Source organism: Mirounga leonina, unplaced genomic scaffold (assembly GCF_011800145.1).
Source record: "Mirounga leonina isolate KUSES-001 unplaced genomic scaffold, KU_Mleo_1.0 Mir_101664, whole genome shotgun sequence".
NCBI lineage: Eukaryota > Metazoa > Chordata > Mammalia > Carnivora > Phocidae > Mirounga > Mirounga leonina.
In genome coordinates, this window is record NW_023270175.1 from 10,696,771 (window position 1) to 10,713,515 (window position 16,745).

The 16,745-nt window shown below is 43.3% G+C and overlaps 1 protein-coding gene across 1 annotated transcript in view; it reads right to left on the reverse strand.

Annotated features, from left to right (window-relative positions):
* KIAA1210 (KIAA1210 ortholog) overlaps positions 1-16,745 on the reverse strand; it is a 66,840-nt gene that overhangs the window by 24,146 nt on the left and 25,949 nt on the right. Inside the window, 4 exon segments of the mRNA XM_035005570.1 lie at positions 4,914-5,060; positions 8,948-9,085; positions 9,396-9,522; positions 15,149-15,317. Of these exon segments, the coding sequence (XP_034861461.1) occupies positions 4,914-5,060; positions 8,948-9,085; positions 9,396-9,522; positions 15,149-15,317 (581 nt within the window).

Below are 16,745 nucleotides of genomic sequence, written 5' to 3' on the forward strand. Positions count from 1 at the left end.
ATATATAGAGAGAGAACATTCTGTACAGCAAGAGCATAACACATATTCTTCTGAAGTACACATGGAACATTCTTCTGGATAGACCATATGTGAGGCCACAAAATAAGTCTTAATAAATTTTAAAAGATGGAAAGCATACAAAGCATCTTCTCTAACTACAATGGATTGAAACCAGCAATCAATAACAGAAGGAAAGCTGGAAAATTCACAAATAGGTGGAAATTAAACAACACAGCCATAAGCAAACAATGGATCAAAGAAGAAATCAAAAGGAAAGTTAGAAAATACTTTGACATGAATAAAAACTAAAACACAACATAAAAAATGTATGTGATACAGTAAAGGCAGTCCTTGGAAATGTATAGATATACACGCTTACGTTAACAAAGAAGAAAGATCACAAATTAATAACCTAACTCTCCACTGTAAAGAACCAGAAGGAGAAGACTAAACCCAAAGCTAGCAAAAGGAAGGAAATAATAAAGATTAAGGCAGAGATAACAAAATAGGGAATAGAGAAACAACAGAGAAAATCAATGAAACCAAAAGTGGGTTCCTTGAAAAGTAAAACAAAATTGACCAATCTTTAGCTGGATTTACTATGGCAAAAAGAGAGAAGACACAAATTACTAAAATCAGAAGTGAAAGGGGACAATCACTACTGACCTTAAAGAAATAAAAAGAATTATAAGACAATACTATACATTTGTATATCAACAAATTAGATAACCTAGAGGAAAGGGATACATTCCTAGACACACCCAAATTATCAAAATTGACCCAAGAAGAAATAGAAAATCTGAATTCACCTATAACAAGTAAAGAGATTGAATCAGTAATCAAAACTTCCCAACAAAAACAACAAAAAAGACCAGGACCAGATGGCCTCACTGATGAATTCTACCAAACTTTGAAGGAATAATCCACACCAATCCTTAACAAATATTTCAAAAACAATGGAAGAGAGAACACCCTGATTTTGCGAGTCCAGCATTGCCATGATTCCAAAGCCAGATAAAGGTATCATGAGAAAAGGACACTATAGACCTATATCCCTCATAAAAACACATGCAAAAATGCTAGCGAACCAAATCCAACAACATATTAAGGCAATTGTATAGCATGACGAGTTTGGTTTTACCCCAGGATTGCAAGGAGGTTTGCATATGAAAATCACTCAATATAATATACCATATTAATAAAATGAAGGAAAAAAATAACATAATCATCCCAATTGATGCAGAAAAGCATATGACAAAATCCAATACCTTTTCATGCTAAAAACACCTAACAAACTAGGGATAGAAAGCATATGTGAAAAATCCATAGCTAACATCATACTCAATGGTGAAAGACTGAAATCTTTCCCCCTAAGATCAAGAATAAGACAGGGATGTTTGCTCTTTGCACTTTTATTCAACATTCTACTGGAAGTGCTAGGCAATTAGGCAAGGAAAAGAAACAAAAAGCATGCAAATTGGAAAGGAAGAAGTAAAACTATCTCTATATACAAATGACATGATCTCATATATAGAAAATTATATATGTGTGTGTGTATATGTATATATAGTTGTAGTCAATATAATTATAATGGATAGTCAGGTGGGGAATTTCAAAGAGCAATGGAAACTATAAAAAAGGAACCAGATAGAAATTCCTAGAACTGAAAATTACAATGTTTGGGGAAAAAATTCCCAGATAGATTTTGTGTTCTCATAAAAGAAAAAGAAAATACCAAGTGAATTTATACAGAGAAGTCAATGAAAAAGAAATAATATGAAGAAAAGAAATTAAAAGATTAACAAAAAATGAAATTCTAAAGAATCCCCATAAATCTAGGAGAGCTAATAAGTGAATTAATCAAAATTAAAAGATACAGGATCAACAAACAAAAATCAGTTGAACTTCTATACACTGGGCATGAGCAATCTAAAAAGGTAATTAGGAAAACTCTTCCATTCACAATGACATCGAAAAGAAAAAAAATACTTAGAAATAAGTTTAACCAAAGCGGTGTGAGACTTGTACACTATAAACTACAAAACATCACTGAAAGAAATTAAAGACCTAAATAAATGAAGACATCCCGTGTTCATGGAATTGGAAGACTTAATGTTAAGACGGTGATACTCCCCAAAGTGATCTAAAAATTCAATGCAATCCCTATCAAAATCCCAATGTGCTTTTTTTTTTTAATTTTAAATATTTTATTTACTTATTTGAGAGAGAGAGAGTGCGCATGAGCTGGGGGAGGGGCAGAGGGAGAAGCAGACTCCCCACTGAGCAGGGAACCCAACGTGGGGCTCAATCCCAGGACCCCGAGATCACGACCTGAGCCGAAGTCAGATGCTTAACCCACTGAGTCACCCAGGCACCACTCCCAATGTGCTCTTTAGACGATATGGAAAAACTTATTGTAAAACTGATATGGAATTGCAAGGGACCCCAAAAAGCCTAAACAATCTTAAAGAAAAAAAGGAACAGAATAGGAGGATTCTCACTTCCTGATTTTGAAACTTACTACAAAGCTACAGTAATCAAGACAGTTGGTACTGACATAAGCAGAGACATACAGATCAATGGAATAAAATTGAAAGTCCAAAAATAAATCCATTCATCTGTGGTTAACTGATTTGCAACAAGTGTGCCAAGAACATTAAATGGAGGAAACAATAGTCTTTTCAACAAATGGTGCTGGGACAACTGGATAGCCATGTGCAAGAGAATGAAGTTAAACCCTCTCTCACACCATATATAAAAAAGAACTCAAAATGGATCAAAGACCTAAATATAAGAGCTAAAACTTTTAGAAGAAAACATAGGGGTAAATTTTCATGATCTTAGAGTGGGCAATGGTCTCTTTGATACGACACCAAAAGTACAAGTACCAAAAGAAAAAAATATCAATAAATTGGATTTCATCAAAATTAAAATATTTTTTTAAATGTTATTCTTTTGAAAGAATTAAAAGACAACTCACAGAATGGGCAAAGTATTTGCAAATCATATATCTGAAAAGGGTCTAGTATCCAGAATATGTAAAGAACTCATAATTCAACAACAAAAAACCAAACAACACAATTAAAAATGGGCAAAGGACTTGAATAGACCTTTCTCCAAAGATAAACAAATGGCCAATAAGCATATGAAAAGATGCTTAACAGCGTTAGCCACTAGGGAAATGCAAATCAAGACCACAATGAGATACCACTTCACAGCCACTAGAATGACTATTTTTTTTTTTAAAAAATGGAACAAGTGTTGACTAGCATTTGGAGATAATCAGAACACTTATACCTAAGCAGGGGGGAATGTAAAGTGGGGTAGCTGCTGGGGAAAACAGTTTGGTGGTTCCTCAAAAAGTTAAATATGGAATTACCATATACTCCAGCAATTCCGCTCTTAGGTATGCATGCAAAAGACTTGAAAACAAGTGTTCAAACAGAAACTGTATATGAATGTTCAGAGCAGCATTATGCACAATAGCCAATAGGTAGATAGGACCCAAATGTCCATCAGTGGATGAATAGCTAAACAAAACATAGTATATCCATACAATGGAGTATTGTTCAGCCACAAAAAGGATTGAAATACTACAACATGGATGAACCTCAAAAAAACTGTACTAAGTGAAAGAAGCTATATGCAAGAGGCCATATACTGTATGATTACGTTCATATGAAGTATCCAGAATGGGCAAATCCAGAGGCAGAAAGCAGATTGGTGGTTGCCAGGGGCTGAGAGGAGGGAGGAATGATGAGTGACTGCCTGATAAATATGGGGCTTCTGTTCGGGGGAACCAAAACTATTATCAATTCAATCCTTCTACCAATTCAGACTAATTTGTCTGATTTAGTGGTATTCTGCAGAAAATACATATAGTCTAAATCCATAAATCAGTGAGCATCCATATCCACCTACCACCTGCCTGTGCTTTAAGTTTGTTCCTAACTTGATTGCTTTTTTTGTTGTTGTTGACTCATCTAACTGAAGGCTGCTTCCCTCCATAGGATCTTTTAACATCAAAACAGTTTTGTGCTGACTCGCCAATTATCTTCATTATCAATTACCTTTCTGTTTACTTTTTAGTTCCCAAGGTTAATTGTTCTAAACTCTACTTCACTTTAAAAGTCCTTTCAAGTTTGGGGTGCCGGGGGGGGGGGGGCGCTCAGCTGGTTGAGCATCTGACTTCAGGTTTCAGCTCAGGTGGGATTGAGCCCTGGGTTGCGCTCAGCATAGAGTCTGCTTGTCCTGCTCCCTCCCCCTCTGCCCCTCTGCTCTCTCTCTCATAAATAAGTAGATAGATAGATAGATAGATAGATAGATAGATAGATAGATAGATAGATAGATAGATAAAACCTTTAAAAGTCCTTTCAAGTTCAACAACAACCAATTAAATTAACCACACATTAGGTTGAGAATGGAAGTATTGATATGGGCACAATCTACTAATTTTTCAGTTGTTGATGGATATTATTTGGTTGACAAACCTAGATGTCCGAAATGCACATGCATGCCCTCTCATGTGTCAAATGATTTTTCATACGGGTGTGTGTCTACCAGACAATACTACATGCCCTAACCTTTGAGATTTTGGCTTTCGAAAACATAGAGGCTTTACTTCCATAAAAATCTCCATTGTTTTCTTCCCCAAATAACTGAAAACATCTGCAAACTCTTATTGTTTTCTGAAATACCATCTTCCATTGCTTATAAACTAAAGTGCTAATTATTTGGTTTGTAGAATTGGACAGAAAATGTAAACCACCAGGCAAATCAAAAGTCAAAAATGGCTGCTTCTTCCCCAAACGGCCCCCTAGTGCTAAGCTACAGCAGAAGAGAGTGCAAGAGATTATGCCTCTGACCTGTGTCTCCCAACCAAACCTACCACTTCGGATGGGGCTAACACTCACCTTCTTCAGTGTCACGACCTTGAGTGGTAAAGTTTTCTTCTGTGGGGACTCCTCGTCCACAGAGATTTCTTCAAGGTCAGCAGAGATTGTGTCAGACTGGAGAAGAGAGGGGCTGCTGCTGGAGTGGCGTGGGCGCAGCGAGGGGAGCTGCCAAGGAGGAGAGTAGAAGGACAAAAGTTAAAACTTGTGTGCTTTCCTCCAAATTACTGGCGTTCTCTTGTTGCTTAATGGTTGAAAGACTAAGACCCCAAAGTGAAAAAACAAGCCAAGAAAAGATTTCCTTCCTCCCTCTCTTCACTTCCGGTACCTATGCAAACCAAAGACCAATAGCCTTGGGCCACGCTCTGGGTCGTGGCACACTTTTGCCAATCCCCAAAGACAGAAACTTCGAACTGCTTGTTTGATCAAAACCAGAATTCTGGTGTTCTCTCTCTACTGATGCTAGCTATAAATCTTCTTTGAGTCTGATCTTTGTTTTGATTTTGGCCCTGTCTTTGGAAGTCTGGTTCTTGTGGAGGTTGAGTTTTGGGGTTAAGATCTAGGCTTAGCATCCAAACTATAATCCTTGCTCCTATCATTTCAGGAATTGTCTGGATCAGATCTTGACTCTGTTGGTTGTTTATCTTAATCCTGTCAAGACTGATCTTCTGGAATTATTAGAAAATCTACAGAACTAGCCCTGATTAGAATTGCTTTCTTAGTTTTCCTAAGGGGATAAAATTGATCATTTGGGTTTTCCTTGGGCTTCAGCACACTAATTTAGTTCATTCCAATTTGAACCTCATGGCACACTTGAATCTGAGGCACTGGTCTCCGCCATGGTCATTTGGATGTGGATCGGAATCTCTGATTTGATCTTTAACAAATACTGGTCAAGCATCTATAGTGTGCCACACCCCATTCTAAGCTTTGGGCCTATGGCAATGAACAAAACAAAATCTTTGCTGACCTGGAGCTGACATGCTTTCTTCTGTCTCCTGTTCAGGACAGATGGCCTTCAAACTCTCAAAGCCAAAGACAAGGGGCCCTGAGGAGGATTTGTCAAAGGTTCTGCCCCTGGAGAACTCCTGGCTAGTGTCTAAGGTGCCCCCTTATTACTAGCAGGCCCCACTGGGGGCTCTTGAGAAGAAGTCTCGTTGCTTCACCAGCCCCAAGCCCGATTCTAATAACAATAATGACAACTAACTTTTACTGAGGGCTTTACTCTGCTTTAATCTGTATCATTTCCTTCCTTTTGCTAGCTTTGGGTTTAGTTTGCTCTTCTTTTTCTAGTTCCTTCAGGTGAAGGGTTAGGTAGTTATTTTTTTTTTTTAATTTTTTTTTTTTAAAGATTTTATTTATTTATTTGACAGAAACACAGCGAGAGAGGGAACACAAGCAGGGGGAGCGGGAGAGGGAGAAGCAGGCTTCCTGCTGAGCAGGGAGCCCGATGTGGGACTCGATCCCAGGACTCTGGGATCATGACCTGAGCCGAAGGCAGACGCTTAACGACTGAGCCACCCAGGCGCCCCGGTAGTTAAGTTATTGATTTGAGATCTTTCTCCCTGCCAGGCAGGGAGTGTTCTTCATAGATGCCTTTCATTCTAAACGTGCAACAATTCTTTGAGGCACCTGCTCTTTCCCGATGGGGAAAACCAGGTCTGAGAGATGACGTGACTGGCCCTCATTCTCACGGTGGCCAAACAAGCATTTGAAAGGTCTGCTCGCCTTTAGAGCCCATGTTCTTAACCACTGCGCACTCCTGTCTCCTAACTGTAAGAGCCAGGAAGAGGGGATGTCCCATACTCAAGCTCAGGGAGTTTAAAGGCAACAACCAGAAGGGAGGGTGTGCCTCCTTCCTTAAGAAGGGCCGCAGAGGGAGAGTCAGGTCTGTGAGCAGTAAGAAAACTGCTTTGCAGCCTTTGCAGTTTCTTAAATTACTGAATTCAATTTGTTTCCACAAGAAGATGTTCACCATCTGCCAGTACCTCTTATCTATTTGTCCTCAAACAAAACGGACATGAAATGTCTTGGAGAGTAATCTAGGTGCCCACATTCCTAACACTTCAGGTAAGACAGCAGGTGAAAATCTGGCAGGGAATAAAACAGCAGTTCAGTCTTGGTATTTCTAAAAGAACGATACACCGGAGGTTCCTCTCGCACAATCTCCCAGTTGCTCGGAATGTCACATGATCCATTACGGATCCTGCCCCTTCAAGGAACCCAGCCATTGGCCATTTCCCTACTTGCTCAGCATCTATGTAGCCCGGGGGGGGGGGGGTCAGGACCCTCGACTTGATGTCATTGAGGGTTGTGACCTTGGCACTTAAGGGAAGTCTCCCATGCAAAGATCGATCTGGTGGTTGATGGCTCGGGTTCGGTTAACACCCCACCCTGTCTTCAGCCCTGTTTCTCAGAAGAGGGACCACGGGAGCAGGCCAAAGATGTGAGGAGTGGGCCCAAACCAGCCATTTAAGAAAACTTGTCTTGGGGGGCGCCTGGGTGGCTCAGTTGGTTAAGCGACTGCCTTCAGCTCAGGTCATGATCCCAGGGTCCTGGGATCGAGTCCCGCATCGGGCTCCCTGCTCTGCAGGGAGCCTGCTTCTCCCTCTCCCACTCCCCCTGCTTGTGTTTCCTCTCTCGCTGTGTCTCTCTCTGTCAAGTAAATAAATAAAATCTTTAAAAAAAAAAAAAAAAAGAAAACTTGTCTTGGGCTATCATGGCTTTCCCTATCCACCCCCTTCATTGCAAGAGGAAATGCCCCTAGAATCTTTACCTTTAATTTTCAACCCCCTCCCCCCGCCAAATCATCCTTCTAGAGCAATGGCATGTCTGCTCTGAGAGTCTCTCTGTTGCTGGGACTAAGAGAAGAGGGAGAGAGGGAGACTTCCAGGACCCAGGTTTCCCCTTCCTTCCTTTCTTTTTTTTTAAATAGTGCTTTATTTTTTATTAACATATAACGTATTATTTGTTTCAGAGGTACAGGTCTGTGATTCATCAGTCTTACACAATTCACAGTGCTCACCATAGCCCATACCCTCCCCATGTCCATCACCCAGACACCCCATCGCTCCCACCCAGGTTTCCCCTTTCTGTATGTGAGAAATCACCCTGTAGCACTTGGTTGTGTACATCTGGGTTTTTGCCACTGGGTGGCAAGGGAGTGTCGCTGTGGAGACAAGCAAAAGCCGGTGTTGGTGTTCAAAACTGAGGATTAGAAGTGACTTTTCCTGCTGTGGTGCAAGAGGGCAAGAGTCCGCTGACCTAGGCCTGCTTTATAACCATAAGATCGGACCCGCTGCTGACAAACTCAGTGTTTGCTTGTCTACCCTCAACGGTTAATGTAGCCAGCAGAACTTTCACACATGGTACAGAAACCAGAGTGAGAGATTTGGGGTCTTAAACAGACGTGTCACCAGTAAGCCCCAGTGACCTTTTGCCAAATGCAAAATCATCAGCTCCTCGGTGGAAAAGGGTCTCCCCATTGTGTGGCCTTCTCAGTTACCCAGGGATCCTTGGGTATCATCCCGCCCACAAGCTGAGAGAAGGAGGACGGTAGCTGCTTAGGGTGATTTCCCTGACAATATTTCCGGCTCGCCCCTGGAACATTTCTAGATCAGAGCTCCAGAAGAGTCTAACTGAGCAATGGTTAGGGTTATCTGGAGGTAAAAGACTGCTCTATGCATGTGCATAGACTAAAGGTATACCCTTCTCCCTGTTGAGGCAGGCACAAAGAAACTGAATATCTTAAAGCCTGGGATGTTGGAAAGACCATGGGTTTTGAGGTCAACGCATCTGGGTCAGGTTTCCAGGTCTACCATTTATTATTTGGGTGAGACTGAGCAATTTCTTTAACCTCTCTGAGTATTCTAGCCTCACAAGCAACTGTTTGAGGTAGAGGTTAATATACCCACTGTATATGAGGAAAGGAAGGCTCAGAGAGGTCAAGCAATCAGCCCAAGATCACAGAGCCAGTAAGTAGCAGAGCGAGAATTCAAGCATAGGTCTGTCTGTCTGACTCAGCTGCCCTACTTGGCCCAATTCCCCTCTATTACCTCAGTGATCTTGGAGTCCCCAGTCCACATTCCACTTCTGGGCACATGTTGGGGCACAGCTCCAAACATAAGTCCAGAAACAGCTCCATGCACATTACTAGTCCCAGATCTAGGCAGAGTTCTGGAAACTTGAGATCTCTGTAGAAGAACGAAAGAACATGGCGGTTGGAATGCCTGCACATTAACCAACAGTGGAATGTCACCGCCCTAAGACTTAACGCATTCTTGGGGTGTGTCGAGTGAATACGGTAATGTTAACCAACACTGTGTGCTGGGCACTAGGTCAGCGCATCGTGTATTTCTACACTCTCCCTTCTTTACAATCAGCTGGGGAGCAAGGCCATATTCCCCCCTCCTTGCTTTTTGGCAGATTGGGGTGGGGGTGGAGGGGGGGAAGAATGAAAGAGGAGGAGTCTAATTAGGCACTGATGCTTGAGTTCACTATTACCTGTAGAGGTCTGCCTCTCTGGGGCTCTGGAGAGGGGAAGATTCTACTTGCTGATATTTCAGGCTCAGGATCCAACATGAAGATGCTGTCATGGGACAGGGCTTTGCTGCCCATGCTGCTCTTGGCCCTGAACAGGAAGGAAAAGGTCTTGTAAGAGCAGCCCAAGGGCTGTAGGAACTGAAGACACGTGTATATCCATAGCATGACATATCACAGACACCTCAGAAAGGGGGCAAGGATACACAGGTGCTGACAGAGAAGGTTTTCCATGAGAAATGAAGTGAAAAAATAAAGAATAGTACGGTCTCATTTAATATATATGCCCAAGGGCACCTGGGTGGCTCAGTCAGTGAAACGTCTGCCTTCGACTTGGGTCATGATGCCCGGATCCTGAAATCGAGTCCCACATCCAGCTCCCTGCTCAGTGGGGTGTCTGCTTCTCCTTCTGCCCCCTCCCCCGCCACTCGTGCTCTCTCTTAAATAAATAAATTATATATATATATATATATATATACCTATATTACATACACATATAGTTTATGTTCATAGAAAAAAATCAAGAAGGATATCCACCAAATAATTAGTGGCAGCTCCCTCTGGGGAATGGCATTGGGGGCAGGGGGAAGGAACCTTAATTTCCTACTTTATGTACTTCTGTATAATTTTGATTTTTTAAATTATCAACACATATCTATTTTATATAATAGTTTTGAGATATGGTTTACATACCATACAATTCATTCATTTAAAGTCTATAATAGCAGCAATGCTGTGGAATGGGAGGAAAGATCCTAAGTCTATTATTAAGGTAAGAGTTATAAAAGATCTTTCACACCCAAATTTCTCTCTAGTGTTTTTGTTTTGATTTAAAATACCAAACATCTGCCCAGATACTGGAGACCCTCATTCACTAGATTTTTTCCTCTTTCACACAAGGGCTCTGGGGTACATCTGTCTGATTTTCAAAGCCATCTTATGCACCCACCCCCAGTTTGTTAACCCAGATGGAAATACCTTCTGATTGGGAATAAAACCAGGTTGACAACAATTAAGCGTTAAGGCAAATCAGGGAAAAGTTAGAAACAAATGAAGGGCTAACAGCACAAAAGACTCCTTTTGGAATGTTGGGAACATATTTTACCTGTGAAAAATTTCAACCAAAGACATCACAAGAAAAGAAGACTACAGACTAATATCTCTTATGAAATAGATGTAAGAATCTTCAATAAAATACTAGTAATCTGAATCCAGCGACATAAAGAATTATACACTATTACCAAGTAGAACTTGCAAGAAATGTGAGGTTATCTTAATATATGAAAATCAGTTAACATAATACGCCATATCAACAGAATAAAAACAAAAACTGTGGGGTCATTTCAATAAATACAGAAAAAGCATTTGTAAAATCCAAATACATAATAAATACACTCATGATAAATACTCTCAACCTTGACAGAGGACACCTGTGAAAAACTCTCAGCTAATGTCACACTTAATGATGAAAGACTGAATGTTTTCTCCCTCAGATCAGGGACAAGACAAGGATGTCTGCTGTTGCCACTTCGATTCAACCTTGTCCTGGGGGTTCTAGCCAAGGCAATTAGGTAAGAAAATTAAATAAAAGGCATCCATAATGGACAGGAAAATGTGAAATTATCTCCAATCATAGATGACACAATCTTGTGTATAAAACTCCTAAGGAATCCAATAAAAACTACTAGAACTAATACATGAGTTTAGCAAGGCTACAGGTTAAAAGACCAATACGTAACAATTGATTGTATTTCTATATACTTGCAATGAACAACCCAGAAATGAAATGACAAAAACAGTTCCAATTTTCAACATTTACAATAACATCAATAAGAATAAAGCATGTAGGAATAAATTTAATGAAAAATGTGTAAAAATTATACTCTGAGCACTCTAAAACACTGATGAAAGGAGTTAAAGAAGAAAACCTAAGCAAATGAAAAAGCAACCTATGCTCCAGGCCTTGGAAGCCTTAATCTTGTCAAGATGGCAATAGTCCGCAAATTGATCTACAGATTTAATGTGATCACTATTGAAATTCCAGTTGCCTTTTTTCTTTTCTTTAGCAGAAGTGGACAAGATAATCTTTAAATTCATCGTGAAATGTAAGGGGCCACAAACTGATAAGACAATCTTGAAAAAGAAGAACAAAGTTGGAGAACTCACACTTGCCAATTTCAAAACTTACTACAAAGCTACCGTAATCAAGACAGTATAGTACTGCCATGAGGATAGACATATAGATCAATGGAATAGAATTGAGAGTCCAGAAATCAACTCATCCATCTATGGTTAATCAATGTGCAAAAAGGGTGCCAAGACCGTTCAATGGGGAAAGAATAGTTTTTTCAACAAATGATGCAGAGACAACTGGAAAGATACATACAGAAGGGAGAAGTTAGACCCTATCTCATACCATATATAAACATGAACTCAAAATGGATCAAACACCTAACTATAAGAGCTAAAACTCTTAGAAGAAAACACTGGGGAGTATATTTTCATGACCTGGATTTGGCAACGGATTCTTAGAATATGACTCCAAAAACTTAAGCAACTGAAGAAAAAAATAAATGGATTTGATCAGAATTAAGCTTCGAAGGATACTAGCAAGAAAGTGAAAGGACAACCCACATAAAGGGGGGGGAATATCTGCAGATTGTATATCTTTTTTTTAAAGATTATTTATTTGAGGGGCCCCTGGGTGGCTCAGTCGTTAAGCGTCTGCCTTCAGCTCAGGTCATGATCCCGGGGTCCTGGGATCGAGCCCCGCATCGGGCTCGCTGCTCGGCGGGAAGCCTGCTTCTCCCTCTCCCACTCCCCCTGCTTGTGTTCCCTCTCTCGCTGTGTCTCTCTCTGTCAAATAAATAAATAAAATCTTTAAAAAAAAAAAGATTATTTATTTGAGAGGAAGAGAGCAGAGCGAGCGAGAGAGAACACGAGTGGAGGGGGGAGGGGCAAAGGGAAAGGGAGGAGCAGATGACCCCCTGAGCAGGGAGCTTGATGTGGGGCTTGATACCAGGACCCTGGGATCATGACCAGAGCCAAAGGCAGACGCTTAACCGACTGAGCCACCCAGGTGCCCCTGCAGATTATATATTTGATAAGGGATTCATATCTGGAATACATGAGAAACTCTTACAATTTAATAATAAAAAGATAAAGAACCCAATTTTTTAAATGGGCAAAGAATCTCAATAGATATTTCTCCAAAGAAGATATACAGAGAGCCAACAAGCACATGAAAAGATGCTCAGCCTTTCACTAGCCAGTCAGGAAATATAAATCCAAACCATAATGAGATAGATACCACTTCAGACCCACTAGAATGGCTAGAAACAAAAACTCAGAGAGTAACAAGTGTTGCCAAGATTGCGGAGAAATTGGAACCCCCACGCGCTGCTCGTGGGAATGTAAAATGGTGCAGGCAGGCATTTTGGAAAACAGTCTGGTCTGGTGGTTTCTCAAAAACATGAACATTAAATTACCATATGACCCAGTATGCTCCTAGGCATATACCCAAGAGAAATAAAAACATACATTCATCCAAAAACTTGTACACAACTGTTTGTAGCAGCATTCTCCATAATCGCCAAAAGATGGAAACACCCAAATATCTGTCATCTGATGAACAGATAAAATGTGGTGTATTCATACACTGGAATACTACTCAGTAGGATGAAGGAATTAAGTATTGGATTCATGCTACCACATGGATGACCCTGGAAAACAAAAACGTGCTAAGGGAAACAAGCCAGTCACAAAAGGCCACATACCATATGATACCATTTATAGGAAGTATCCAGAATAAGCAAATTGATAGAGACAGAAAGTAGATAAGTGATCACTTTGGGCTAGAGTGGGGAGGGAATGGGGATTGACTGCTAATGGGTACAGAATTTCTTTTAGGGAGGGGTGGAAATTTTAAATTAGATAAAATAATTGTTTAAAATTTCAGGTACTTTTTTTGCACTTATTACCTTTATTACAAAACATTTACTATAATACATGTAGGTTGGCGCTTTAAAAAATACTTTTTTTTCCCCTAAGTAGGGCTCCACGCCCAATGTGGCACTTGAACTCATGACCCTGAGATCAAAAATTGCATGCTTTACTGAGCCAGCCAGGCACCCCTAAAAAACAATCTTTCTTTCTTTTTTTTTTTTTGAGAAAGAGAGTGAGAGCGAACGGGGGGAGCGGGGGAGCAGAGGGAGAGAGAATCTTAAGCAGGCTTCACACCCAATGCAGAGCCCATTGAGGGGCTCGATCTCACAACCCTGAGATCATGACTTGAGTTGAAATCAAGAGTGTAACACTCAACCGACTGAGGCACCCAGGCACCCCCCCCTAAAAAACAATCTTTAAATGGTACCCAGAGTAGCAGCTCAGGCACTGTAGGACCAGCCCCCACCCCATCATTGTGAGCCTATCTGACTGTGGGACATGCACATGGATCGATCTGATAACCACACGCTCCAAGGACAATCGGGTGTTATGGGGATTGAAATGGCACCCATACCAAGGTAGCCTGTGGGCCAGCAAGAGGAGAGGAGGCAGATGCCTTCGTACTACCCACTTCTTCTTCTGCCCCCACTCCCTCCTGTCCTCCCCCCACCCCGCAAGCCCTGTGCGCACTTGCCTTCTTGGTGTGGAGAACGCATCAGAACCAGTGGACCATCTTGGAGGCGGACGGACAAGTCGGAAGGGGGAAATGCAGAACTTTAGGAGAGATGGCTCTCGCTGATTTGTAGAGACGAGGCAGAGTAGACCCAAACTCCCCTCCCCCCCTCTGGTTTATAGCAGGGCTAGCGTAGGCTACTGGGAGCTATTGGGCTGTGGTCTATATCATGGCATGATTTGTGAGGTATGAAACAAACCCCTCTGTCCAAAACCATTCCCTGCAACCCCCAGCAAAGCTATCTGAAATTCCTCACACTCAACGCACTCATGAAGGGCCTCCTGAAGGAGACCGAGGTGCTAACTGTCGTGTTTGCTGACTGTCCCATTTCCAGCAAGCCAAGCCTTGAGGGAGAGGGTCGCGGCACAGATGAGCTCTGTGGGCGGTGCAGATAAGTCTGGAATGTTCGGGCCAGGGGAACAGGCCCAAGTGGAACTGCGTAGAGGGGGAGCTGATGGAGCCAGGGAACAGCCGGGGGTACTGGATGGTCAGATATGGAAGTGGGGGCGTCACAGATGAAAACTGGAACGGGGTGGCTGAGAACCAGTCTTCCCCATTCTGGGACCAGTTACAGCATCTCCCTCCGCCCCCCTCCCTGCCCCGTCTCCTGGGATGTTGCCAGCTCCTTTTCTTTGTTTGTTTTTACATTAACACAAGTGATTTCGCGCCGTGGCCTCCACCCAGCTCAACCTGGCTTCGGCGTCTGAGATTTTAATCACACATTAGGAGATGGAGCCTCCCCTGCTGGGTAAGCACAGGTCTATAGTCTGAGGGCCGGGCAGGCTAACCAGGCCCGGCTGCCCGCATGAGGCAGGCTGTCTTTATGCTATGGAACAGAGGCCTCCAGCGCCTCACTAGGGGTGGGCCGCATGGGTCACACAGCTGTGACAGGGGAGGGCCGCCCTGGTCTGTCTGTACCCAGTGCTCTCGGGGTCAGGGACGTGCAGCGGCCAACCTACTGAGCTCCGCACCCCAACAATAAGCATCGGGGTGAGCGCGGAGAAGAGCCCGCCGGCCACGGCCGCCCACCGGGCCTTACCTGGCCTCAGTATGCTGACCTTCCCGAACTGGCTTCAGAGAAGGGATGTTAATACTGTCGCTGGACAAGCTTGGCTTTAGCCTCCTCGCTCTCTGGGCATCTTCCAGCTCTTTTTTCTTCCTCTTGCCAAAAAAGTTCTTGAAGGCTTTGAATTTGGATTTCTTCTTTCCTGGAAGTTAAGGAAGGAGAGCGAGGCAGAGTGTGACAGTGGAAGGGGAGATGGGGAGGAAACGGGGCCTCTGTGACAGGAACAAGGACTGTGATCCCAGATGCCCTGCAGACTTGGGCCTCGCCACCCCCCCACCCCCACCCCGGGGCCCAGGACACCACACCACCATGCATGTGGCCTGCTCCCTTCTTCATAACTCCGTAGGACAAAGTGTCCGAGTTCTGGGGAGAGCAGAAGCTCGGGCCCCAGCTTGTGGTCTTCGGGCAGGCCTCTCTTCAGGCCCACCTCACCAGGCATCCACTTGCCTGGCCCCTGCAACCATGAACACACACCTCGGTCCTGACCCAAGAAGTTCATTCGTCTGCAGCAATTATTGAGCCCACGTAAGCACAGGGTGCCCCCCTGACTTCACACTGGTGTCTGGGGTCACCGCCACCCAGGTGGGGAGGCGAGCTTCCACATGTGAGAAAGCCCCTCAGGACCCCTGGAGTTGCAGGTGGGAGCTGGGACTGGCCAGCTTGTGTGCTGAAAGGACGCCGACCCGCGGGGCGAGTGCTATCGGGGTGGTGCAGTCAGGGAAGCTGTCCTCAAGGAGGGAATTTAGGAGCGAGGGAGAGGGCTGGGAATTGGGAAGAAAGGGCCACCAGGCAAAGAAGCTGCCTGGGCAAAAGGCATGACAGAATCAGATACCAAAGGGTTTTGCAAGGAGTGCGTGTGTGCATGTGTGTGTGCGTGCATGTGTGTGTGCGCGCGTGAGTGCGTGCATGTGTGTGTGCGCGCGAGTGCATGCATGTGTGCGTGCTTGAGTGCGTGCGTACGTGTGTCTGCGTGCGTGAGTGCGTGCATGCACTATGTGCACTGTGTGTTCTTCCGTTTTTGCCGGTTGGTTTGGATTATCTAGGGGGCTACTGCTCGCTGCACCTGCACATAATTGCAAGTTTGCGCTATCTACATTAACCACCAGGGCAGAAGCAAGGCCTTGGAGCTTTAAATGCTCCTAAGGCTTTGTTAGGGCTTTTTTTAGTTTCCTAACAAGCACCTGTATCTTTACTGGGGCTCAGCAGAAGAGGGGCGAGGAGAGGGGAGTGCGTGCTGCATTCTTCAGAGAATCAGCTCTTACTGCTTTCACACGCCATAATTTACCAGCATAGGTGTCTCATCCAAATTCCCAACAGTCTGGTCTCTGGAAGGCCTCTTGCCAGCATAGTAATGTTGCCCTGGCAGGGAAGGGCCCAGGCAAGGGAGTTGCCAATGGGGCTGCCATTAGAAAGGCTTAGTGGTGTAACGGAGAGTACCACCCAAGAGTCAGAACAGTCTGGAATCCTCGACTTGGCTCTGCTATCAATTAGCTCTGTGACTTTGGGTAAGTCACTCAACCTCTCTGGAACTCAGCAGGAAAATGAAGGGATCACACCAGTCAGCATCTCC